This window comes from Ornithodoros turicata, chromosome 4 (genome assembly GCF_037126465.1).
Source record: "Ornithodoros turicata isolate Travis chromosome 4, ASM3712646v1, whole genome shotgun sequence".
NCBI classification, from domain to species: domain Eukaryota; kingdom Metazoa; phylum Arthropoda; class Arachnida; order Ixodida; family Argasidae; genus Ornithodoros; species Ornithodoros turicata.
The window spans coordinates 9,379-36,980 of record NC_088204.1 but is presented as its reverse complement, the minus strand read 5'-3'; the positions used below and the strand labels follow the sequence as shown (position 1 = coordinate 36,980).

The 27,602-nt window shown below is 42.8% G+C and overlaps 1 protein-coding gene across 1 annotated transcript; it reads left to right on the top strand.

Annotated features, from left to right (window-relative positions):
- On the top strand, positions 1-24,760 carry LOC135390549 (zinc finger CCCH domain-containing protein 4-like). Its single transcript, XM_064620244.1, has 11 exons — positions 1-271; positions 6,981-7,063; positions 7,184-7,284; positions 7,833-7,945; positions 8,353-8,542; positions 8,595-8,816; positions 15,120-15,376; positions 16,191-16,339; positions 18,971-19,171; positions 20,486-20,787; positions 23,235-24,760. Exons 1-11 carry the CDS (start codon positions 189-191, stop codon positions 24,408-24,410), a joined length of 2,877 nt encoding a protein of 958 aa, XP_064476314.1. The 5' UTR covers positions 1-188; the 3' UTR covers positions 24,411-24,760.
- Positions 24,761-27,602: the final 2,842 nt, after the last annotated feature.

Genomic DNA, 27,602 nt, shown 5'->3' with positions numbered 1-27,602 from the left:
AAGGTTCCACGGACTCGTCGCTACGTCGCAGGTTCGGTTGATGACGTTGTCGTCATAAGTGATGTTTTCTTCGCAAGAAGCAGTGTTTTACCCAAATTCTCTAAGGAATACGTCCGCGAATAATGCCAATACCTCGACATCACTCTGAAAATCGCCGCCCATAACAAGATCTCTGGCGGATCGCGTACATGGCCCTTGAAAGTGTGTTTGCTAAAGCCCCTCCTAAGGTTGGGCACGCAAACAAAGACACACAGAATGGAGAAATTGAAAGGTCGGGTACTCCCGTATTCGAACTCGTATATTTCTGTAAAAGTACGTCACATAAGCTGTGCTCTGTATTCCGAAGTATGGAATCCAACCAAGGTAACTGGGGGAGACAAGATGGCGCGAACATCCGGGCCTAACCCGGGTGGCAGCCATCGGGTGTCGGCCTACTTTTGCATGGTCTGCCATTTTCATGTGTTTCAGGAATAGTTTGTCAGTGTTGTTCATTTTTAACATGAATATTTTCCACTGCCGTAGCTTGCGCATTGTGACACATCTCGTTTCCGTACCGTATGCTGGTGTTCTTGATGTCAACACGAACGCAAGTTCCTGTAAAGTCTTTACTCAAATGTGGTAACGGCCGTGAAGGGCATTTTTGCCACCCCCGCCATCTTCTTGCTAGCTTACATCTGCTACTTTTCTGAAATCCTTTTTGTGTGTGGAGCATTTGTTTGAAGTTATTTCTCACAACGTACGTAACTACATTTTCACCCAACGATATCTTTCGCAGTGACGTATTTGTGCTCCACGCATTTATCTTCTGGCTTATCGCATTTTCATGGGTAAATATTTCAGCGGACAAAGGTTACCCCCCTTCCCTCGAAATCCTTGGCCCCATGACAGCTCAAAATAGATGAGTCATGGTGGAAGATGCTTATGAGTAGATGCTTGTGTAGCAGTAGAAACGGGTGCCACGTGACTGCGCGGTCACGTGGTCGAAGGGCGTAAAAATGAGGAGTTGCGCAAAAACATCGAAGCGCGCCCATATCTTGAGTACCCGCTTTCATTTTTGTTTGTTTGTGCACCTTATCAGAAATCACATTTTCCGGTTGTATCAGCTGTAATTGCCACCCCTTTTGCAATGTGATTGAACGCAGAATAGAACAAATCATACAATGTCATCGACAAAGCGGCAAAGAAGCAGGCACTGGTGGTTTCGTATGCCACTGGCACCCTGATATTTGAAACAAAATTATACTCAAATTTTCAGATTTAGTTTGTGTAATGTCTAATTTTGTCCTCAATCTCGGGGATTATCTAATACAATCTCTCGATTATATGATGAGTCAATAAGTTTTACCAGCACAAATTTACCCAGTGGTATCAATTGTAATGCTTTTGCCATCCCTCAGAAATTAATTTTTGTACCTTTTTCTTAACTGAAAGTGAAAAAGGGTTAAAACTTGAATGGGTTGGTAACTCTTAAGACCGATAAGACCCTCAGTGTGGGAACGCAAGACGAACACTTGGGAGTTGGTTTTATCAGTTTTAAGTATTTCTTAACTTGCCTTGTTACCTATTCTTGGAAAGTCTTTATAAGCAGTAAATCCCAAGTTGCCTAAATATGTACATGAAGAAGACCGAGTTAAATATGTACAATTTTTGAAAGATCACCTGTGTACTCGCGTAAGCATAAATGACCTACCATCTGTCTTCTTAAATGATGGTGTACACATTTTATGTTTGCAACCATGTGGAAGCAACAAATATAAACATTAGTTAAAACAGGCACTTAACAAGAACACTTGTGCTGGACAGATACGTTGGAAGACCATGCAAAATAAGTTCTGTGTCTGCCACTTTTTCATTAAAAAATAATGTGCCTAGGTGTTGTAAACTAACATTGTTTGGTGTAGATTTCACACTTACAGCTCCCCACAATGGATCACAATTGAGTGTCATTAAATAGCAAGATTGGATATGAACCCACAAAAACTGAATGCAACCCCCAAAATTGTCCAAGAAGTGTTTGAGAAAAGGATGAATACTGTGAATACTTGCAGCAATATTTTGTATGTGGGGTGTGGTAGTCCCTGGAAACAATTAATTGAGCCCATTAAATTGAAGCATACCCGCTATGAGAAAATTTTGCAAGGGGGAATTATATGCTAAAGGAAAATTGGCAATACAGGGCACCTGAATAAAAGGAAGTGGTCACAAAATAAAGTCCGAAGGATGACCCTGACAAAGGGCATCATACGCACATGCGAGCACATATATATAAAAAAAGTCTTGCTTTTTTTTCTACTAGCTTAAATTTAGGGTGATAACCAGACCAATATCACACGCAGATCAAATGACAGGGCATGGCAACTTACGTATATTCAGCTTCGTACACAACTACATGACAAAGAAAAAGTGGAAGAACGATGCTATAAGTAAACACTTTATTCCAAATTGGTTTTGCATCCTCACGTTGCCTTTAGGATATTTACAAAAAGGTGTCACTTGTATAGAATAAATGCACTTGGCATATGTTATGATGTTCTCCTCTTTGTGCAGCTTTTTCTTAGGGGGATCCACATTGTATCCTGGTGCACGTGGATATACACGGAAATGCATTTTGCTGTCTGTATTATTGAGCACAAGCACCTCTTCTGTCAGGTTGAAATGTTCCTAATGAAACCTCAGTATTCTCTCGGACTGTTCTCGCAGCTTGTCCTTTCAGCAGTGCATGATATGAGCATCTGCAACATCACTTTGATCAGAAAATATTATCGAGTAATATTTTACTCTTGCCAACAATTTGATGCATCTTCATAAAGTCCTCCGCTTGCTGCTTACTATTATAGGAGCACTAAATTTCTGTTTTTCGTACCTGCTGTCACTGGAATGAGCATAACACTGCTTGTTTTGTAATTTCATATTCCATTGTTGCTCTTCATTTATTTGTCTGCTGGCAAGTCGTTTGGCTTTCTATTTGATTCCACATGTGATCTATTTAGGAAAAAACCTGTTGGTGAGTTGAACAAGTTATCAGAAAATATAGGCAAGGCCCTGTAGTGATAGATGCGACATACTTCCCAGGCATTTTCTCTCTGTTTCGAAAAGGTATCGTCATTGTATTGGTGTCCTTTTGACGTCACACTGTGACATTTGAAATGGACAAACCCTAGAACAAAGATCTATTTAGTTCAGCGAAAACTGTATCGAAGTCTGTGGAGCCTGCTTGAGTATCATTGTCTGTAAAATGTAATGCTGCTTAGAGATCGGAGGTAACTCCGATGTCTAAGTATAACGTACGCTATGGAGCGTTGCCCTAAATTGATGCTAGCACATGCTAGCTCATGACTAAATTCATGCCAATGAATTCCATCATTTCTTCCTGGCATACGTGGGTGCAGCATTTGATGCTTTTCTACAATTCAAGGGCAGCATCAAATGAAATCGTAAGATATTTCAATTTCCTCCGCACACTGGATAACACCTTCAATGAAGCTTTTGTGATTTTTCCGACCTGAATGACTGTGACTCCAGGCCTGTCAGGCACATGCTTCGAAATTTTGGTGTCACTTTACTAGATCGGTGGATCCTTTGACATATATACCCATGTCGTGAACATCTCTTTAAAGAACCTCCTTGTCTTTGCCATCAAGGAGAAGTCCATCTCCAATTAAATGATGGCAGTTGAAGAAAAGGCACCAGCAGGGGGATTGGAACCCACACCCACTGACTGCCATCAGCTGGCATCATTCGATTGAAATATGCAACTGTGTGTTGTGAGGGTTGTGTTGTGTTTGTCCTATGTTTAATTGCCTCCTCCACTACAACATTAAATGCATCTCCACTGTGATCAGCAAAGAGAATCATCTCTTTGTCACTGACAAGAAACCAAGAAACTTCATATTGCTGTCAGGAACATAAATAACTGGTTGTACAACCCTACATTGTGACCAAAATGGTCAGAATCTGCATGGTTTACAGCCCCAATGCATCGGACAACAATGCCCCACGTGCATTATCCTGCAAAGATGTTGCATAAATAAACCAGGAGAAAAAAATCTTGCATAAGTACTGGAAATACATTATTATCATATCCATTCAATACTTACACTATATAATTTCATCATTGGGCTGGACAATTAATCTACCATATGATGCATGTCATCCGTAAAAAAACATCTATTTGCCATTGCTTGTTGTGCATTCGATGCAACGTTGACGAATCTTGGTCAGTCAGGGTGTTATGTGCCAATCCGGCAGTATCACTTCTGAATACCGTGGTTTTCTATACTCAGCAGCTGTATGAAGACAGATGTGTCTGGTTTACCTCAGAGGATTTTTTAAAAACAATTTTCTACAGAAATTAGTTGTCTAATTAATTTATTTTAGAGTACATACAGAGTGTATATAGAGTATTTAAGGCCTCAATGGATTTGTCTTTAATCTGTGCACACCGTATCGCAGGGATCATTGAGTAAATTTTTTTTCTAAAAAAGCACTTGTAAGCAGACTAAGTGGAAATTCACAATGTAGGATTTATGGGGCACGGCTTTTGTACAGTATGCGAATGAACTGTGGTGTTTTGTAACGATAATGAGAAAACAGAATTGTTTCTTTCTTTGACTTGAACTTTGCTGGTGATTGATTGATTGATTTGAACTTTATTCGAGATTGAGACTGCAAGGATAACAGAGATCAAGCTGTGCCGTACTGTGTTGTCAGGTTTATCATAACTGAGGAGGTGTCGTAACTGAGGATTACTATGTATCAGAAACTGTATGTATATACATCCCATATAATACACCTCTTATATACATACATAATAATAATACGCCCATATATAACCTCCTTAACTTATATATATATATAAGTTCTGTGAGTATCTATATATATATATAGATAGGGGAGAAAAGACACCAGAGACTGAAGTAGGGAGTAGGGGAAAGTTATTTATTAAGCTGGCATTTAAACTAAGGGTCTGGGGAAGTCTACGTTTCGGCGGAAGCTCCGCCTTCTTCGGGACTGAGACTGAGACTCAGTATATATATATATATATATATATATATATATATAGGTTAAAGAGGTTGATATATCAGACGGCTGCGAAGTTGAATAAAAGTAAAATAAGACGTTGATGACGGATTACAGGAAAGTTAACAAAAACTAGTTTCTTTATTGGGTAATCTAACACAAAGATTGTAATATACTATGAAATGTTTAAAAGAACGGTCGACGTTTTGACAGTGGCACTGTCTTTGTCAGGACAAAAAAGATACCTTTTTTGCCATGACAAAGACAGTGCCAGTGTCGAAACGTCGACCGTTCTTTGAAATGTTTCATAGTATATTATAATCTTTGTGTTAGATTACCCACTAAATAAACTAGTTTTTGTTAACTTTCCTGTACTCTGCTGTCCACATCTTATTATTTTACTTTTATATATCTCTCTATATATTTATGGAGTAATTATATTGGCGTACAGAATCATTTGACCGGCATGCATAGTATAAACATATTGTCCCAATACTTTCCCCTATTGGCAAAGCTAGCGCATTAATTGCAGTGCGCACAAAACAAAAAGCAAGTGTGGAGTGGCTGGTGTTAGATGTAAGTTCTTTCTGTGGGTCATTCACGGTCTCAAATAGCTCATACTGCTCAGTAAAAAGTGGAATATATATTGCTATTGCATATTATGCGTGCAATTTTTTGGCACAGCAAGCATGCCCAGTTTAAAGCATTTTAACATGATTTTTGTTGTTGTTGCACTTGTCTAATGAAAAAAAAAAAAAGAAGTTATTTTGTAATATTGAGAAGGATGGTGGAGCAGAGCCTCTGAAAAATATTACCAGGAATGGCTACCCCAGCACCTGGATAGCACCTCGAGGATGCCTCCAAAACTTGCTCCGCCAGTTTTCCAGTGTTTGTCGAAATAATCGATATCCGGATGGATAAAAAGTTCCGGATATATATATGTAATGCCCCAAAGGCAGCGCAGTGGAATATGCGAAACTGTTCACTACTACTGTACACAACTACTCGCACCCACCTTGCGATTTTGAGAAGGCCTCGGTTATACTTGAAAAGGATTGCAGGGCTGATATCACTCTAAGATTGCTGCTATTATTTTAGGTTGTGGTTCATAGAAAGACTTGCCCTGAAAAATGGAACACTTACAGCTCACCACATTAGGGCACTCAAATTAAGACCCCATATGAGGTGCAAAATATTTATCACAGACACGCTCGCTTGTTGGATGCATTGGATTTCTACTTGTAGATTCTTCTAGCCTCCCTACTATAGACATCGGCGGGTATTCATATCTAACCCCCTTATTCTTGGATCCCTAGAACCGAAGGCTCCTCTCTTTGGTCACTGTATGCCTTCCACTCAAGCACACCCTTGAGTATGAGCTTCAAACATAGCAGACAGTTGTGGTGTGTGGGATAGATGGTTAGGTTACAAGGAGTCATAATATAATGTATCCCTTAGGGCAGAGGGAGAACACGTCAGTAAGCATTATGGGACTGGCTTCTTTTTTTTTTCAAGTGTTACACAAACTCTGGCCTATGGATATCTGAGACATAAAAATCGGGAACCTTATTTCCCCACGTTATATGTAGAAAAGAAGGTATAGAAGGAGAACATCGACTGGCATCTCTGATCACAGCTGCCTGGGAAAATTACAAAATGTTTTACACGCTACGTTTATTGAACCTTACGTCTAAAACAAAAACTATCCTAATTTCTGCGTAGCATTGGGAAAACAATCACTGTTGATGTATATCGGTCATTTGTTTCATGTATGCTTTCTTTATGATTTGTTGCATATTGTTGGAGCATAATTGCTCCTAAATTCTTTTATTGGCCATTATGAGTTGTAACACAGTTATCTGCTTTTTGTTTCATCTGCATTATTGCTAATGTACTATTTTTAAACTTTCCCACTGCAACTGAGCAAAGGAAATGAACAAATATGCTATTTTGTTATGCAGTTCAATCGACGATGGACCTGACCTGGAGGAAGGAGAAATTGTTGACTCTGGAAAGGAAGACAGTGATGACCATTCTAAAACAGGTATTATCTGCTTAAAATTTTGCCTGCCTAAGGTTAATAGGATCCCCACTTGCGTTTGAAAAAGTCACATGGTGGCTTTCTTCAGTTTGCGCATAATTCATTAAGACATCTCTCACTTAGATGGGAAGCTTGCTGGGGAGGACTGTGGAGCAAGGAAAGCAAAGCGGCTTCGGACAGACAAAAAGAAGCGCAAGAAAGGGGGAGAAGAGCAGAGAACAAAGGTAACTCTATTCTCATAGGGTTTATTCACATGACGTTATCTGCAGGAGAGCGCCACTGTCGCTACCAGATCTACCACCATAGTGTAGGTATTGACTGGCCACCGCTTTCCTCATACATTTGGTCTTTCAAAGTTCCTGTTATGTGCAAATATTATTTGTACCATATCCAAGTAATTTCCTTGTTTTAATATTCCTCTAAATCGCATATGGCAGCGAACGAAAACTGGAACCAAATGTCGGGGGACCTGCATCGTGGCGATGACTTTGCCTTTTCGAAGCTAGTGCCCTGTACAGGGATGACGTCAGTGAATAAACTCTATAGAGAAAATAGATGGACAAATGAAAGACTAATCATTGTTGACATTTGTGGCTGATATAACGGAAAGCCAACGAGAGGCACATTCAAAGCATTGATTTGTGTAAGAAAGAAAATTTTGTTTTGCAACTACCTACATGTTTGATGGCCATGAAATGTGTGCGCTTGCCACTAGGGTGAACATCGGCAACATTTTGCACAACTCGTGTGTAAACCTGAATGTCATTTACAGGAAGAAGAGGAAGAGGGATGGTTTTCTCCGACCTCGAGTCCTAGGCATCGTCCGTCCCACCATCATGGACACCACGATTATCCTGTAGGTCCTTTCGAGGACTCATTTATGAGGTTAGTCATTAAAAATCTGCTCTTGTGAATGGGTTTGTACAGCCGGTTTTACGTGAAATGTCTTTGTAATTTGGAATCGAACAAAAAGTCAGACCATTCTTTGCTCCCTCTTATCTGACACAAACAAAACCTGGCTAAGAATTGTTTTGTTTCTCACGGGTGCATAAAGAACATGGAATACGTTTGATTACATAAGCTGCAGTTCAACCAACAAAAAAAGAAATGAAAGACTAATCATTCAATTCAAAGACTAATCAAAAAAAGGGCCAGCCACAGTTGCTTCATGGTGCTAACACTGAATAAAAAATAAATAAATAAAAATATGTGGAACCTTTTGGGAACACAAATATGTCGAGCAGTTGCATAATTCTAGTATTGAAACAGCCATAAGATGTCAACACTTGCAGGTCTGATTCTCCCGATGGAGGATCTCAGCCTGGGGAGGTTCCCTTCCACGCTGGTCGACGTAAGGCTCATCCCTTGGATAAGCGTGCCGCTCTCAAGAAAAAGAAAAAAAAGTTGAAACCAGGGCCTCGGAGGGCTCGTGGAGAGGGCCGTTCCATATGCAAGTTCTACCTTGACTCCAAGTGCCTCAAGGTAACAGAAGTAGTTTTAAACAAAGTGTTTTGTTAATGTTGTTTGCTTCCAGGGTGCAGATTGCCCGTTCTCCCATGACGCCCCCGTACCACGAAAGCAGGACCTGTGCAAGTTCTACCTTAGCGGATATTGTGCTAGAGGAGAGAATTGCAGCTTCATGCATGAGGACTTCCCCTGCAAATTCTTCCACACGGGTGCCAAGTGTTTTGCAGACACCCATTGTCGCTTTTCACATGCCCCACTGGACGACGAGAAACAGTTGCTGCTGCAGAGGGTAAGCTCACAAAGATATAATGGAAAAATTTCATGAGTAGCCATACTGGATTTTGACACAGAAAACAGTATCTTCTTTCTGCACAGGATAACCTGAAGCCTGGAAAATATCTTCAGCTCAAATTACAATTTAACAGATGAATCTAATAAAATAGTATATGTTCGAATTTTACACTGATTTATTTTTGCTATTCGTGAATAACCGTTAAGGGCGATTTGGCTCCTAAAGGGTCATGGAAAGTGGGGAGAAAAAAGTTTTCTCTTTGAACCCGTTCAAATGTGTCACCTCTGTACATATAATGTTTTTACGCGAGTAATACTGTCCTGGCGAACGTATTGCGCCTACGGTAGATGTTTGATTCCCCCGCTCGCGCGAAGCTCTTTGTTTTTCTGTGGAGGCCACCTGACCTGACAAGCCAAGAGAACGTGCGTCACGATGTGACGAAGCACATGCATCGACTCAGAGGAGAGGTTGTGGTGTGACGTCAGCCAGATTCGGTCATCGACACGGCGGAGGTCGGAGCGACGTCTGCTGCGTGGTTTCTCAGTTTCTTCTGGCTGACACTTCTCCCAATAAGGTACATGGGGTCTGAACCGGTCGATCTGTCTTGTGCAGCAGCTCGAGTTTTGTACGGTCCTCATTCTTTGCCGTTTGCATTGCTCGCTCTCATCGGGTAAATTTAGCGACGGAGCAACACATCGCTTCAGACAGATACGGGATTCTGTGCCGACGGGTTTCACGATGCTCGGTGGTGACTCGTAATCAGTTTCAGTGAAATGTAGACTGCATATTCAGAGTTCAGTGCCAGGTTGAACATCCTCACGTTTAATCAAGGCAAGCCACCTACTTCTTGCTGGCTCATTTTCTGGAACCTGCTGTGTGCGAAAACCGTGCTTCGTTTTGTTTGTTAGTTTTCTTCTCTCGTTTAGCAGCCTTAAGCTCCACACTGCATCACTGTAGGCCTCCTCAGTGAAGCACACACTTGTGCAACACATATGTACGGGCAATTATACAGGCTCTATCTCGATTAAATGGAACGCAGACGAGAGACGCATCAAACCGCAAAGAGCCACATTGAATATACCGTCATATATGAGACACTGATGGCGACGTAGTGTACTGTGTACGTACTCCCCACTTGTAGACTCGTGCAAGTGTGATAAAAGAACCATAAAGCAACCACCATAGCATGCCATTGGTAAACAGATATCATTTTTGAAGCGTTTATTTTCCTGTTTGATATCCTTGAATGAATAGCAGTGAACAAGTATAGCACGTCGCTCTGTCGAGAGCAGACAAAGTTTTCACGACGTCACGGGACTGGAGGAGTGACCTGGAGAAGTAGTCCAGAAACGTCCTGCCGCAGCAGCGTTTTTTAGAATTAAATTGTGTCATAGTGGAACCTTTTTGAGCCTAAATATTTCCAGTGTATACTTTTCATAGGCCATTTCCCGAAATACGAGCAGTCTTTAGATGGCTTGAATACCATTTCCATGCTCCTTGAAAACCAAAACCTCTACTGTTTCATGTATCTTAAAGGTACTGTTAAAGGAACTCTTGTGCTTGTCTTCGTGTCCCGTGTCTCTCGGTTATTCGTTCCTTCATCATCATGCACCAGTTAGTCTGCGCCCTATCTCTTTTATCGAGGTACTGTAAAGCAGTAGACAAGCATGATATGCCGGTGATGTGCCTAGAGACTGTGTTGCTTCTAAGTATCATATGCGGAACCATACGACCGACAACGCGCTATAAATATTTTTAATTTGCCATGAAAAATGCGGCGTAGTGGAGCGGTGCGACGCCTGGTGTCAAACAACCCTCTGTACTGCGGGCAACACTGAAAATTGGTATTACACACTATTACATCGGAACTTCGTTATTTTAGTAACCATATTATTAGTTTCCCTCTTTACCTATGCATTCTGAAACCACTGTTAACAGTGTTTTTTGCGAAGTAACCCAGTGCTGGCCGTTATTCGATGGAGGCTCTCCCTACTTCTCTACTGTGCCTGCGCGCTCCTTCTGTTCGCGGCCTCTTTCGAACGAACAAACTCTGTGAACCTCTGTGAACAAACAAGTCCCGATGCTGTCTGGCTTCTTGAACGGCTGACACATTTTTTTCAAAGGCTCAGCATTTCATTTCAGCATTTTTTGTTTATCCTCAGATGCAGATCGTTGTGTCGTTTATGGTTGTGGTGGATTGTTATGTCGGGCCAGTGTTATACGCATGCAATGTGGTTGCTGCCGTATGTGGCAGGAGTATGGAATCATTTCGAATACCTAGTGCAGTGTTGCCTGTAATCTTTAATTGTAATTTTCTAATTAATTGGACCACCGATTGGAATGAAACTTGCGCAGTTTTTGTCCTGGTGGCTTGGACTCTCGAATAGCTACACAAATGACATTTGATCGGTGCTGCTGCTTTACAATACCTTTAATGAAACTTTGCAGTCATATTTATTTTGACATGCTGAGCTCAAATATCGCTTCAGACTTTAGATATCTTATTTGAAAAAAAAAGAAAAGGGGCTATAAACTATCGAATTTCAAACAATAGCTCCCACTGCTACACAATTTTACAGGTGAATATTCAACAAAATATTCCGAAAAGAGGATTTTCATGTAGCTACAAGGCTACAGCAGAGCGTGCAAGCTATTTTCTTTTGTTCACATACAAAATTTGTAGTGGCAGATACACAAAACTTGGAATGGTCAAAATAGATTACGTATTTATGCCCTTCTGCTAAGCATACAAAATTGCACACTAAATTATCAACAATAGAAATAACTTCACCACCTGGATTATTCAGAAATGTAACTACCAATTTCACGAATTGTTAACTGCAGGCAGAGAGAGATGAGAAATAGCGGGCGTGATTGGTTCAAAGATGCAAACTGAGAAAAAGGCACTCAAAGGTTATGTGCAACAGGCGGTTGCACTAATAAATCTTCAACAATAAATCCTTTAAGAAAAACTCTTTCAAAATATATTGTTTTACAATAAACCACATAAAATTCCCCGATAAGGAATCAACCGCGCAAAAATTCCCGCCCAAAAAACTATCTCTCAAGAATCCGCCCTGAAAATATATCGTTACAAATAAACTGTTTAAAAATATATTGCTAAAAATAAGCTGTTTAAAAATATATAATTAAAAATAAACTGTTTAAAAATATATCGTTAAAAATAAACTGTTTAAAAATATATCGTTAAAAATAAACTGTGTCAAAATATATCCTGTAGTCCAACGACAGCGGAGTGATAGATGTGCATCTCTACGCAGAGGATAGCAGTAAGGCGTAGCTTATATTGGTGGTTTTTGCCCTTATTAGCACTCACCCTCTACCTAGTGATCTATCATTGCTGCCATATTTGTTCTGTGTGTGTGTGTGGGGGGGGGGGGGGGGGGGGTTCCCGAAGTCTACCATTAAGAATAAAACATCCAAGAATAAACAGCATAAAAAATACACGGTTACAAATACATCTCCTAAAATAAACCGCTTACTATCCCCGCTTAGAGATCACCATTTAATAATCCACCATTAAAAATAAACTGTTCCAAAATCCACTTTCCATCTAGCACAGAGGCGGATTGATTGCAATTTGCGCCGGGTTAGATCAGGTTATGTTAGGTTAGTTTAATTTGGTTTCGGTTAGTTTGGGATAGTTTAGGCTAGTTTGGTCCTGTGAGGTTATTTTAAGCCCCTTGCATGCAGTTCACCTTGATTTGGGCCATACCACATGACTCTAGCAACTGTAGGGTGGATTTGGGGGATTCCGAAACGATTTATTTTTAACGATGCAGTATTTTTAAGAATCACATCCCCCCTTAGGGCAAGGGAATTGTTGGAACATCAGGTTTACTTTAATACTGCAATTGACACAGTGTTTCTTTTGCAGATATCCTGAAGAGATATTTCGAGTTTCAATTCAAATCTCACAAACAACAAATTTCTGCAGGGCAATCTTGATAATTCGAACTCTGACAGAAAATTTGTTGTAATAGAGCTGAGTTAGAACTAATAATAGTTGCCTCATGCGCTGGCTTTACACGTTGGAGAGGCCTCATGCCTTGCTAAGCCTTGCCACACATTCACTGTCAGGCCACACTGCTAATTCATGTTAGAAAATGGCTCCACATGAGTCCTGATACAGTGCTCTCGTGCGTGGGTGTGGTATACATTGTCTTCTTATCAACGGGACAGTTATCGGTCAGTCTTGTGGTGAAGGAGATTTGTAAGGTTCCATACGTGTCAGCAATCGTGTTGCCATCAGTTACTGATACCTACAAGGGGGTATGTTGCCCATGTTAGCGCCGCAAAGCAACTGTGTCTATCAGCGGCGTACAGATGTGGACAGATGGAGAGAGGACAAGGGGGTTAGTATGCATCCTGGGCCTACTTCAGGGGGAACTCAGCTGACATTCATCTGGAAAGTCTACCGGAAAACCCAGGGAAATCCTCAGACAGACTGGTTGGATTGGAGCCCACCACCTCCCAATCTTCAGCACGACCCTGGCTGCCACCAATGAGCGGATGCTGTTACCCACTCGGCCATGCAGCTGGTGGGAAAGCCTTCAATTTGACTTTCCTCGACACTCATCTTGGGCAAACTGGCACGCGATCACCGAGTGGAAGACGACCGGCACCAGGGCTACAGTTTCCCCGAGGAATTGCAGTGAGTCTGGAGTTTGTTCCAGATCTGACCTACAGCCGATTGGTCATGATTCTCCGTGGCGCTTCCAGCCTTCCGGTGGCGTGCGGGTCGTTGGATTATCGCTGCTTGCATCCCACACTGTTTCAGCTTCCCTGAGACCCGCCTGTGCGACTCTTTACCCTGCATCCACCGCGACAAACAGGAGCAGTATACCCAACTGTTCCTCATCCACATGCCCTTTTCATTCTCCCATTGACGGTGCCAACGCAAACGTGGACCCCAAGCATCACGACATGTCTGTTAGTGGAGTGTTGTAGTGGCTCGTGGACAACGGCATGCTTCTACTTTCATGCCACCGCACTCTGTCAGCTTCCGGCTCTCCTTGGATATTCTGACAGCATCAATCAGGAGTGCGAAACCTCTTACAAGCTGCTTCTGTTTCCCCTCTCGGGATTGTTGTACTGGCTGAGGTGAGATACTGGCATTAGGTATGTCAGTCCGTGTTCAAGTGGTTTTCCTGCACAAGGTTCTACTGAGCATCGGAGAACCCTAGGGAATGAATCATAAGATATGGCATGGCACAAGAAGTCACAACTAAATTTTTGTTTCAGACTAGGCCATCAGGTCAGTCTGACTCAGATTGAGCAAAGTTCCCTTTTAATTTCTTTGACAACTCTCTCGTCATTGCACTATGCTAGATGTACTGATGACAGCTAATGGTTCTGACAGACTGCAGCAGCAAAATGTGCAAGCTTACACAGTTAAAATGGGAAAAAAAAAAAGGAATATGTAGACATTCACTATATCGGACAGACATAAGCTGCTGCGGCGAAGTGAAGAATGTTGCCCACTGCTTTGCACTTTTGTAGAAAGTTGTCGTGGATGGCCAACAAGAGAGGGTGCTGACTCAATCAGGAGGTGCTCACAATAGCTTCCAGTGTAGTCAGAGCAGGACTGAATGGTGGAGCTGAGTGCAAGCACATGTGAAGAGTAAGAGAGCTTGGCAAAAAGCCAGACAAATGGAGAAGTGAAAAATGAGGCACAGGCATGTAAACTGCATGAAACTGTGCTTCAGCCCGTGGCTATATGGACATGAACCCCACCTAGTTACAAACCCTGTGAATGTGAAATACATGAACCCATCCAAAGAAAATATTTCTCTCATTCATGCTTTTTTGTTGGCTGTGTACGCAACAGGAAGGGTCTTGATGCCCTTAAAACAGCGAGACTTACTTGCTTTGCACATCATGAGTGCGCGGCATAATTCCACATGGGTTTTCGCACACCCAGTGATTTCTTGCTTGTTCCTTTTTTCTTCCAGCACGGGTATGTAATGGTCTTATAAGTAACAAGTAAACTTGACACCCAATAGTGCACGCCTGGGCAAGTGTTGTGCACGTTTGTGCTTTTGAGTTACATACTGGGCATGTCCCTCCATTCAAATACACATTACCTTGGTAGGACCTGAGCATCAGTTTGAATTATCCTGAGTTTCTAATTCATGGGATTGCATGCTATCTATACTGAGTTTGTTACCAAAATTGGTTATTCCTTTCAACAAATCTCAGAATCTGTAAAATATTTGCAATATTTTTTGTATTCTTGTCATTTGTGTTGGAAGAGTAACATACGAGTTGGTATTTTAGTACCTGGACAGTCATGGCTCTCGCATGGATGACGAAGGCATGAGGCATTGGAGTGGAGGTGACTGTTCCCCCATGCGAGGAGACTGTGGTGGACCCCACGACGAGGACCAAGGACCGGCCAAACGACCTTCACTACTTGGCTCGCCCCCAAGGCACATCAAAGAGGCAGCAGAGTCTTGGAGGATGCAGTTTTTGGGGGGACCAGGAGGGCCCATTGGACACATGATGAGCCCACCCCGTGGAACACCTTTTGTCAGGTAAATAACATTCCCTGCTTGCTCGTTAAATTTAAGCAAAAGTCTTCAGACTAAGTTTGCGGCAGAATTTTGAGAAACGTTCATGGCAGAAACTTTGAAATTGCTGCGTGAAACCATTGAAACCGATCAGAGGCGTGAAACTGTGATTGGCAGGTCGAGCCTCTTTTTATGACTCCTTCTGATGGCCAGACTCCTTTTTAATATACGGCTCTGCACACAGATTTTGTCCACGAATTCGGCGCTTTCAGTGCAGTGAAATTGTCTGTGTACTGGTGGATTGTCCATCACAATATGGCTGTTGACTTGCCAAGTGCAGGAAGCCGTTGAAAAATCTCGAGGTTGAGGCATTTCAAGGAGCAGTTTTTGAATCAGTCAAGCTCTGGGACAGGCACAGCGACTGTACCAAGATGGATGCAATACTGACGAGCTCGAACAGTTTCAACCTGGCATTTGACATTTATTTGGCTATTCTTTTTCTTAGAAGGTAACTGTCAAGTAACTAAGTAATTTTAATTCAACAGTTCAGTTACAGTTCAAAAAGAGTAGCTATAACCCATTTACTACTTTTACGGGCTAACTGTAGCTGTAACTTACCCATGACTGGTAGAGACAGAGCTACGAGACACAGACGAAGACACATGCAGTCATGTCACCACCTACGCAAAGACTCTGTTGTGCCTAGTTTTATCTCAGTCTCAAAATTCCGTGCATGGATTCATGGGAAGGATCCAGAAATTTCAGGAATGAAAAATTGACCCGGGATTTTTAACACCATTTCTAACAGGGTTTGTTGAATGCTTGGAAATGCTTGCAGGCCAAACAGCTTCTACATGGACACCCTGTCGCCAATCAGGGGTGGCCTCATAGTTCCTCCTCAGGGCATGGATGAAGATTTTCCTCGCATAATGGGAGGAACACCATTTCGATCACCCAGTATCTCATCTCCTCCTCTGCATGACCAAGGTACGTTTCTCAAGACTGTGTTTCTATTTATATGACAGTGGAAGTATCAGGTCAATAAATGTGAAATGTCCGATTTTGAATACATTTTTTTAAAAAATCTCAAACAAGAAGCAGTACAAGTAGGCACAGTTTTGCTATCTTAATACTAGCTTGATTATGCCAGCAGCAAAGAAACTTGGAGCGGCAGTTACCATATGTATTTGATTGTATGCTGATACCTTTTCAAATTTTCTGGGTAGCAAACTACAGGTGCGGCTTAGATTCGAGGACGTGGTCAGCAGCGCGACTTTGTACGGTTCCATCCGGTTCTGCCATCTCCATGCGCAGCACACGCCGCCAGCCATTATTGCGCTTCCAACGTGCAACGTGTTCGCGACGGTATGGCGGCAGTCATGCAATGGCACAACACTGCGGCATTCAAACGCAAAGCCATTCTCGCTGCCGAGCAAACATCAAACCTCTGGCTGCAGCGAGAATTTGGCGTCAGTGAAAAGAACGTGTGCCACTGGAGGAAACAATGTGCCGCTAAGCCATGTTGGGAACTGGGTAGTGACAACTTAGCATGAGATTCTCGTAGCGCTGATCATACTATCATTTTTGAAGTGTTCAATTACCAATGCGTTGGACAGATACCAAGTGGGAGGAGGACAGCATCAAGGACGATAACAGTTATCTTAATGATGGGTGACATGCCGAGTATCGATAATAAATGCGTCTTTGTTTGCATTTGCCCATAACTTTGTGCGGATCAGCTTGCAGACAGGAAGTCTCTCTTTTTTTTTTTTTTTGCACCATCGGATCCTAGATTCGAGTAAATATGGTACTATGATGAAAGCACGAAAGGCATTTTTCACAACCTCTTAATTAAGAATTGAATATACTTCCTTGCAAGAAGGGATCCAATGCCTGGATGATGTGGTAGTCAGTTGGAGCAAGATCTGGTTGGTACTATGGGTGACAGAGAGTTTTCTTTGTCCAGCTGCTGTAGTTTGAGCAGTGTTTTTTGTGTGGGACATATGGTCGAGCATTGTCTTGCAAAAGGATTCGTATGAGACATGACTATTGTAGGCTGACTAATTGCAAGCACATTTATGATTTCATCCAATTGGCTTGAGTCGACACCCGCTGTAATTGATCAACCAGGTTTCATGAAGCTGTAGTGGATAATACTAGCGCTGGACCATCAAACATACACCACTAGCTTTTTTGTGTGTGATTATTCGTTTTCAAACGGTGTTTTCTCAGTTCTTATTCCAACACAGTGCCGAATGCTTGCAAATGTTGAAACGAATCAGTTTTTCATCACATGTAGCGATACGGTGTAGATATGGTTCACTTGACGTGACTGCAGTGAAAGGCAAGCTTTGAGACGACATATCTTCTTGCGCTCATTTAATTCATGTGGAATAGTCCGACATGCGTCACTGCATACCACACACAGGAACTTCCGCTATGATGGTGCATCATGCGAATTCTCCACAGGCGCACTTTGTGAAGTCTCCTCCGATGCAGACGTCGCCGAATGCGCTTCTCGCTTCCGCCGCTTTTCGGCGGAAGGTCACGTTCGTTACAAAAGTTGTGCAGATGACACATTGTGGCAGCTATTTTGCTTGAACAAATGGCGGCATGCCAAGATAAATGGGCATACCACGTCGGCAAAACAGTATGGGACAATTACACTTGTGAGTTTAGTGTCCCACGTTGGATACGTATTAGCACTAAACATCTTATCTTTTGTTCTTTAGTTCATTTTAAAGCGACATGCGTCTTCACACCTCTTCCTGGGAATGAGAAATGCTGTAAGATCTGTTGGACGATGAGAGGAAGACCGGAGGGGCAACATGATTACTGATGAAGTCCCCAACAAATATTGAAGTGAAAATCTTAAACGAAGTGCGAAAGCAGGCAGGGCTTCTGTATTGGTTCTATGATTTATTTGCAAATAGATTAATAAAACTACACACAAATGCTCTCCACATGGGATTGTCGCATTCAGCCTCGCATAAGCTGTCAGAACAGAAGCATTGCTCACGATGTTACGTCATAGACTGACGATTGCAGGGTGCCTCGGGCAGGATAAATGTGCACCAAACTGATCCCGGTACTGCATCACGCTACTGTTGTCAGTAGCAGAATTCTCTTAGTCTCTTCCTCTGTGCTCCTTTTGGGCGCATTTTGTACTATTCTATTCTCTGCTTACTTCCTGTCCTTCCATCCGTCGTCGTGCACGACTTCTATGCACCTAGTCTAGAACATCTACATAATTCTCTGTGTGCATGTAGATAAACTGCAAAACAATTAAAAACACCATAATTTCTTTGGTGTCCATGCTGAATTCCTAGAAATTCTTCTCATCTGCTATTATGGCCGATTCTGCTCGCGTGCCTCATGCTATGAGCCCTCTGTAGTCTTCTTTATTAAATATGCATTGGAGACGACCAGCACCAGATGTCAATTCCATCCGGAATTATGCAGTATGTGCATCATGGGTGCATGTAGAAATGTCATACACGAGCACGCAGGAGAACCAGGAGAAAGCAGTAGCGAACTTTCCAAGCAATATTTTGCATAAATTACGTATTCCCTAGCGTTATGTGATGGATAAAGTGGAACATCTTTTTACCATTGCAGGCCAGGATGAAGGAGATAAGGACAACATGGATTCTTTGCCTAGGCAACCTATAACAATCATTCCAAATGCAACCTGCGATTCCCAGTCATCCACCATTCAATCAGCATCCAACATACCTGGCCTGACTCTTCTCTTGCCAGGGGAAGGTCCCACGGCCCAGTATTCATCAGGGGTCTCCGATCCAGATAGTTCTCACGCAGGTATGGGATATATTGGTACAGAGGACAAGTGCATTACTAATATTGTTCAGCGTGTATGTGATATGCCATTTGTTTGTTTACCTTGCACTATTGAATTAGACATATAAGGGATTGCAGTTTTGCTCCCATAGGCTCCTAGGAGCAGGTATCCTCTGTACTCAGTTCTCATCAGCTTGAATGCAGGAAGAAGCACAATTGTGCGCTATTTCGCAGTGCGACGACTGTGAGGTGCGCCGAACAAGGAGTTTCACGCACGCCCAGATGACGAAATGTCCCATCTGTCAGTGAAGATGAATTGTTGATTTTGTAACATGAATTCCTACACTTGAAATAGTTTTTTGGGCAGAAGCAGCGTTGTAGAACATATAATGCAAGAGACTGGCAGTCGCACAACAGCGCTATTGAAACACTCCCAACTAGCTCTACCAACTCTAGCTACTGATGCACTCGCATCTCCAATCTGACCTGTACTGCTCCACCCGCATTAGCTCTTGCTGCCTCTACTACAAAATATGCGCCTTGGTGACCTGTGTCTCTACACTTTGCAGCGAAGTCAGTACAGCGTTGAGTGGGCAAAGAAATGCAGGAAAGGGAACCTTCAGGCATTTATTTCCTTCGACAATTGTGTGCACTCAAGGTGTCGTACCCTTGACGTTTTTCGACGATTAGAAGGAACGAAAGAGGAACCTCTGAATTGGCACTTTTCTTCATGTTTGAATTGTAAACAGCGCAGCGGATGGACCCTGTTCTTTTTGCTTTACTGTCATGACGACGGGACCTTCCATGCCAGCAGATTACCCAGACTTTTGTCTTGGGGGGGGTGTTGGGCTTTGCAAGGGGGCTTATTTTCATGCTTTTGACAAGATATTGTGCAATTACACAAAAATATAGGGGGTATCTTTCACAATTTTGGGTGGTTGGGACTATAGGGTGGTCTGGGTAAATCACTGTTCCATGCCGCAATGGGAAATTTTTGCAGTTTAGTGCCCCTTTAAACGAAATGTACTAGGTGCTCCTAAGTTCTGGCGAATGGCTTGGAAGACACAAGTCATCCAAGAATGGCTTTTTGCCATAGCTTTGGTGGAAGGGATCATCATTACTGTGGATGGTTTAATCATACAAAGTAGGATGTGATTACCGCAGACTGCAAACCCCCTTTAATTTTTCGACAAACATTACACGTTTTGTGGAGGAAGAATGAGCTACATTTTTTATTTCCACAAAACAAATATTTTTTTATGGATTTGCAATGCTACAACTGTTTTTTATTTTTACGATGTCTTTCCTTCGGTGACGTTCTCTGGGAACTCCAAGACGGTTTCACCAAAGAGCAACGAAAAGACGATGAGATGTCACAGCAGTCAGAGACATCCTCCGCAGAAACGACTGCCGAAGCTGCCATTCTTCCGCCAAACCTTCCTCGAAGGCAGCGAGAGTTGTTTATCAGAATCCAGCAGCAGCAGAAGGAACAGCGAGAAGCAGAAGAATGTGCACAGAAGGATGCAAGACAGAATGACGAGGAGGATGGTGGAGAGCAGGGTGAGAGCAGTGATGACGATGACGACGACCGGCCCTTGACGGCTGTGTTGAAGAAGTTACAACAACAGACTGTTCAGGTAAGCCACCAGTGGTTTGAAATCTTTACAGTTACAGACTGATTGGTTTTACTTTTACAAGCTGTAAAATTCTGTCAAATAACAGATAAGACTGCATTAAAACTGATGCAGTAGAACCCCTTTATAGTAAACTCGTCAGGGATTAGCCTTAGGTTTACTATATCAGGAGCGTCTTAAAGATCCCTTAAAATCGTGCAAAAAGACGCTGAAGCTGAAAAAAAAGGTTTATTTGGCACTTACAAGTGATTGAAATAACTGATTATTGAAGCTTGGCAACTGGGACATGTGTACTGCACAAAAAGGTTCTCCAAGCTGGTCAAGTAGCCATAATTGTGATGATTGGCATCTGCCACATCCACCAGTTTTTTCCCTTTTTGCTTTCCTTTCCAGCCATTACTTCATGAAATCTGCGACCTTTGACGACCGATAACTGTTGGAGGTTGACACCAATCATTTTTGAAACTTTAGTGGGTCCGATAGCCTTTCTTCACATAGGAATTACTCTGGGCTTCACAGTTTCGCTTGTTCCCATCGGAATTCTTTGTACTTGGGACCTAGCCGGTCCGGGTATATGTCGTCTTCATGTTCTATACAGTGCAATCTCGTTAATTCAAACTCGAAGGGGGACTGAAGATTCGTTTTGAATAATGCGGAGTTCGAACTGAAGGTAGCCGCTCTGATAGAAGGCTTGATGTGTTGGCAGCGCATGCTAACTATGTCGGAGACATGTCATGGCTCGCTAGGCCTTGCCCCATATTCGAGGTCACGTGATGATGGACATATAAGAGGCTGTTTCTTTCTAGAATACTGTACAAGTAGTAATTTTCGCGAAATTTGGGAATGCCCTTTTTTTTCGCGAACTTAAAGTCCCGCAAAATATTCGAAGCAATTACAGAAAAACACGAGAAAGAAATAAGACCCTCGATGCTCATACCTCTTATGTACGTGGTTCATTACGCTCTTATACTGCACTTTCAGTTCTGTACCTGACTTACTTCGTGAGAGACATGTTCTTTGGCAGCAGAAAAAGTTCCTTTTATCGCCTACCGCATGGAGGTCGGCACTGTCAGGCAGTCCATGCACGTGGTGGCTTGTTGACGAAGAAGGACGCGGCGACGTTGGCTTCAAGTACCTGAGCAAGAACGTGGCAGTAATGAGTTGAAAAATACGAAGCTGTCACGGTGTTCACTGTGTCGATGCGGACATAAGAATGACGGGAGACACGGAAATTCGGCAATGACCCCTCATTGTAGCACTCTGAGTCAGAAGGACTTAAAAGCAATGAAATGGGTGTCCAGGGTTGTTGTCCTTTTGTTAGTTCAAGATGGATAATCCCAAAGACGCCTTGTGCGGGGGCGACGCACTGCGGTACCGCAAATTTAAAGTTCCGCAAATAATTGCCTGACCCTGGCTCTTCGCAAATTTGTGAATTATTAAGCCCGTGAATTTAACAACTTATACAGTATTTATTTACAGATAAGCATCAAAACAGCTCAGGGCATAGAATCACCTCGCACTTGCTTTTGTTTCTTCAGATGCGGCTCTATAAATATCGTTTGCGATGTTAAGCCCATTGCAATCCTCGCGAATGCGAATATTTCCAACCCACTTCAAGAAAATACCCAATTGCTGTCTCTTTCCTGCAAATACTATCATTAACTATTTGATTTGAATTCAAAGTTTTGAATTTCAAAGTATCAAGTGTTTGCAGAGCTCTATCCTTTACTTATTTGTAGGGACGTGCCAACCGAATCCGGGAATCCTCAAATCCTAGGCAGGGATTCGAGATTCGGGAATCCGAATCCCAGTGCCCAAAATTGCGAGTCGAATCTTTCGAATTCATCAATTGTTTCTTATTAAAATTGGCGCGTGCAGAGTCCGCCGAAAGCCTGATTGGCCGTCGAATGTTTTCTTGTTTGTTTGTTTACATTGCTCTGGACCGAAAAAGTTCAGGCAGGAGGTCTTACACTACAATTTTAAAAGTAGCATGGTTCTGCTTTTGATTGTTTCTTAGTTTTATGGAAACAATTCAGACTTGATAATTTATGTATTCCCTGTAGTTGATTATCAGCATGTTAAATAAATTTACATTTAGCAGGAAATATATGTGTATGTTTTCTCCTAAAAGTGAACTGTTATGTAGTTTGTTTTCCATTAAACATCATATTCTGCTTCAATGTACTTTTCAGAAGAAGTGTTTTCCCCCTGGATTTTTAAACTCTTTTTTTTTCTTTTTTACGAAACGATTCGAAAGATTCGCGGATTCGCATAACCTTCCTTGGATTCAGATTCTGAAAATTCTGGATTCGTCCCATCTCTAATTATTTGGTTTAATGGGGCATTTGATAATGCCACTGGTGCTGTGCAAAATATCAAAATGTTTCAGTCTTCCAACTCAAAAATGTAACCATCTAATAGTCTTTCAAAATTTTCTTTTTGCATTACAGTCCACCAAAGAAGCATCTCCAAGCATATCAGCATCGCAGACCTCCACTACTGCCTTGGTAACTACATCAACGTCACTGCCTGCCATCGACATCGCAAAGATGCTAAGCACAATCCGCCAGCAGGTCCCCAGCCAGCCGGACTTCTGGAAGCAGCTATTTTCTTCAACTCAGACAGTTCAAGCTCCAGTTCAACCCCCCTCCTTGCCAGCAAGTAGAGATCCACGACGTGCGACAAAAGTGGAACAGCGTGACCCACGGCTGCGCCATGACAGACCGAACCCAAAGCCTGAAATTGCATACATTGAGTCCAAGGATGGTGATGTGCCATTCAAGTTGAGGACGGTCTTTCGAGCATCACCAGATTACAATGCTATTGCGCAGTGGTTGGCAGTAGATTCGACAATGCGTAATGACCCGCGACTTGCAAAGCATTTGGCAGCAGAGACATCTGAGAATGTCGGACCGAAAGCGCCAATCACACCTCAGCCGGCCGTGGAGCCACTAGTAAAGCAAGTAAAGTCAAGGGATCCACGCGTAGCCCGGCATCTAGAGCAACAGACCAAAACGGCCGATCTGAAGCGAACGGAGCAGGCAGTCACCTCGCCACTCCTAAGTAACTCACCGCTGTTGAACACTCCACCTGGCAACGTTCTTTTACCAGCACTGCCAGGAATTCTACCACACGTTGCCCCAGTGAGAATTGATCCACGGCTGGCAAGACGGCTTGAACAGCAAAAGGCGAAGGAGCCGGAAAAAGCAGCAGAGAACAAGGAAACTGCAGAAAACCCGGAACATAGTCATGATCCATGTGAGAAGGACAAAAAGGAAAAGAAGGCCAAGCCAGGAGACAAACGCAAAAGTCGGATGGACTACGCATCTCCACTGAGCTCTTATGACGAGGGGGACAGGTCAAGCGGCTACAGTGCTTATCAGCGGAGGCCGCGTCCCGTCCCTCCCATTAACACCTCCGTCATCCCTCCATCATCTACAAACGCGTCTTCTACGGCAGATGACCCAACAAGTTTGATGCCGCCACTATTGCCGGCAGCCTTGCCAATTAATCCGTTACCAACATCAATAACTGCGGATGAGTTGCTCTTTGACGATAAGCAAGGAACTAAGTCACTGAAAGAGGTTTTCAAGACAAAAGATCCAACTGCATCGCCCTTCTGTTGAATGCATGTTGAATGTATGAAGGACAGTGGGTTGCAGAAAAGGTGGCTCTTCTCGGTGACGCCATTTGCAGTTTGGCCAATGAGAACACTCAGAACTTCTCAGGTGCAATAAGCGAGTGGCTCTATTGGCTACTGCTCAAACGTCGTTTTAAGTTGCACGTGAACATGGAGACAAACTGTGCAAACTACTAATTGAAAAGAATGTTGTGCCGTATTTATTGTGACGTCATCACGCTCAGGATCTAAGATCATGTTTTCCAGGGACAGAAAGGTCAACATCTTTTTTTGGCTGTATTATATCCCTTTCCTACAAGAAAGGATGTTAATAAAGTCAGGGTGTATTTACTAAAATCCTTTAATTTGAACCTCTATGATGTCTTGCTCGAGGAAATTTTTGAGCATCTTGTTATATTGACACATTGGAACTAAGGACTCTCCATTTGAAGGTTTTTATATATTTGCTTCCAGATATTGAACGAACTATAAAATTTCAAGTACAACGCATAAAATTTTTGGTGAAAACAGTTCTTCCTGTGGGGAAAATCGTACATGAGAAATTTATTGTGATTAGAGTGTTCGGTTTTTTAAAGGGATGGTTGCATCCAGAATCCTGGCTGTGACACCGATATCACTATGTTCGGCATTGACCAATTATGTACTTGGCAAACTTTTTCGTCCAAAAAGTGCCTAGATATTAAAGAAATTATTTTTAAATATCTGCGCTGCTTCCACAGCTGCAGAGGCACCGGCGGCGTGACATCACTTGCTAATGATGGCAGTCCCCAGAGGAGAGAGCCGCTGTCCAGACTTCAGTAACTCTATGGGGCATCCACGCAGCCTTGGCATTCCTTTTGTCAAGGTCGCCCCCTCATTGGGTCTTATGAAGTGGTGTTTTCTCGTTTTACCATAGAGAATTCCGGCATACTCTCAACATCCGGTGTCTGCTCTTTTAATGTATCCATCAAATAGAACTCAGTGCACTACTATTTGGTGTGGAATTTTGTATACCGTCGTCCACGAGGAATAAAAAAACACTATAGTCTCGAAATCGACTGGAACTGATGCGACCGTCCCTTTAAGCGTACATCGTTGAAGTCGCCTTGGATGTTTCACTACTCTCTCCTCTATTATCACATGCATTATACAGACGCCACCTACCTGTGTGTTCCCATTGGCAAAATTTGGCACTCCACTCATAGGCGCCGACTGTGGGGGGGGCCCTTGCCCCCCGGAACATGAACTAGGGGGGCGCCGCCTCCCCTCGGAAGTCCCGCTAAGGGACTGACACCAACCTTTGGGGCTCGGCGTGCCCGGGTCAAAAGAGCGAAGAGGCATCCACCCCAAAAATGCATCTTGCAATTTGTAAAATATGTATCCGCCCACCATACTCATTATCACAGTAGAATGTGAGGCAAAGAAACATAGAGGACGACACAACACATAGCCTAAATTTTGCCCGAATCAATCAGATCAATGAAACGAAGCAGTCGAAAAGGCACCAGCAGCTGCCAGTCTTCGGAACGCATATCCGTTGGGAGTGGGTTCAACTCCCGCCGCTCCATTTCACTGACCATATTCATTATATTTCGCGCATTTCGGGTCAAACACCAAGGATTCAATGCATTTTGTTCCTTTTGCTCTCAGTTTTCAAAGGCGTAATGCCTTCAATTGTGTAGATGGTCACTGTTTACGTTCTATCTGTTTTTTCTGTTCTTCCTTCCTCTTATTTCTATACCAGTTCTGCATACATCATAGGATCCCGCCAGAGTGTGTGATTCTTCAGCTTTAGTTTTGTCTTCTTCATTTTTCTCTTCCTTTTCTTTCCTTCTTTTTGTTTTCTTTTTTCTTTGCCTTTTTTGTCTTCCCCGTTTCACTTTTTTTTTAAATAACAAGCCGACTTCCATCTGGCTTACCTTTCCTTGTTTTTTTCTTTATAAACATTCCCTCCCCCCCCCCCCCCCGGGAAAATGAAAACTCTCCGCCTCTGCCTCCACTGTTCTACAACAGGCAACTCCTCCACTAGCTGTTGCACTCTTATCAATAGGGTGTGTCTCGATTTACATCGTTCTTTAGGGTAAAACCCGAAAACTCTGCATGGGCACTGAAGAACAGAAAGCACTGTGCATTCAGCAGAGTTGCTCCCGTTCATCTGAAATGTGAGAAGTGCTTTCACCTAAACATCTTGATGATGAATGAATGGAAGTCACTGAAAAGGTTAACCAGCTGTAGGACCTGAACCCACATCTTCTGGATTCTTTAGTGACTTCCATCTTTCATCATTAATTTCTTAGGCACTTGAGGCTTTCTATGTATTTGTCCCTTCTGTGTGTGCCTCAGAACACCAATTGTCTCATGTTCTAAAGATCTTCTTGCATCTGGCATCTCGGGCTTTAGCAGATCCGGCTGTCTTAGTTTAGCTGTCCCGTTGTCTTGTTTAGATCCGGCTGTCTGTGAAGTAAACAGAGCCAAACAGAGTTCTTTTATGAAGGGCTTGCGTGGATCATCATCCATGTTGCTCGTTAATGTGACAATTCCATCGCTTTATGACCAAAATCTGCGAGAACGGCCTTGGTCATATTAAAGGTACTATAAAGCAGTCGAGGTGGAACCTATGCAATCAGCATGACGTGAGAGTGCAACACTCAAAGGTTCAGCACAACAAGTAATATGCGCAGGAGTTTACTCTAAGTATTTTAATTGGTAAATAAAAACGCAGTCAAGAATGTCGGGGCGACGCCGGGGTGGGAAGAAGTCTTCAATTTGTCAAGCAACCCTGTAAACAAGGAGACCGATAAACAGATGGCTTTCCTGTTGGGATTTGCAAATACTACCTTTTGAGAAAATGTAATTTGTGTGAAAGAAAATACACAAAAGCCGAATCTCGCACTCAGTAGCTAAACGTCTATACCTGGGCCTTGTTTCAGCACCGTGGCGCTGCTATCGTACGTCGCTCTGTTTGGCCCAGAGTCGTGCGCATGAGACATTTTCGCCGCCGTACTTGGCGGAGTTGGCGTTTCGTCGGTCTGCTTCGCCACAGTGTTGTCAGTAGATTTAAATTCGCATTTTTTCGGGAGCTATAACGTCTATGTGAAAATATTTTGCGGCATTTTACTCCTGAGGACGTGCACAATTCAGGGCACACAAAACATCAGATTGCACCTCGACTGCTTTATAGTACCTTTAACGAGGGTTG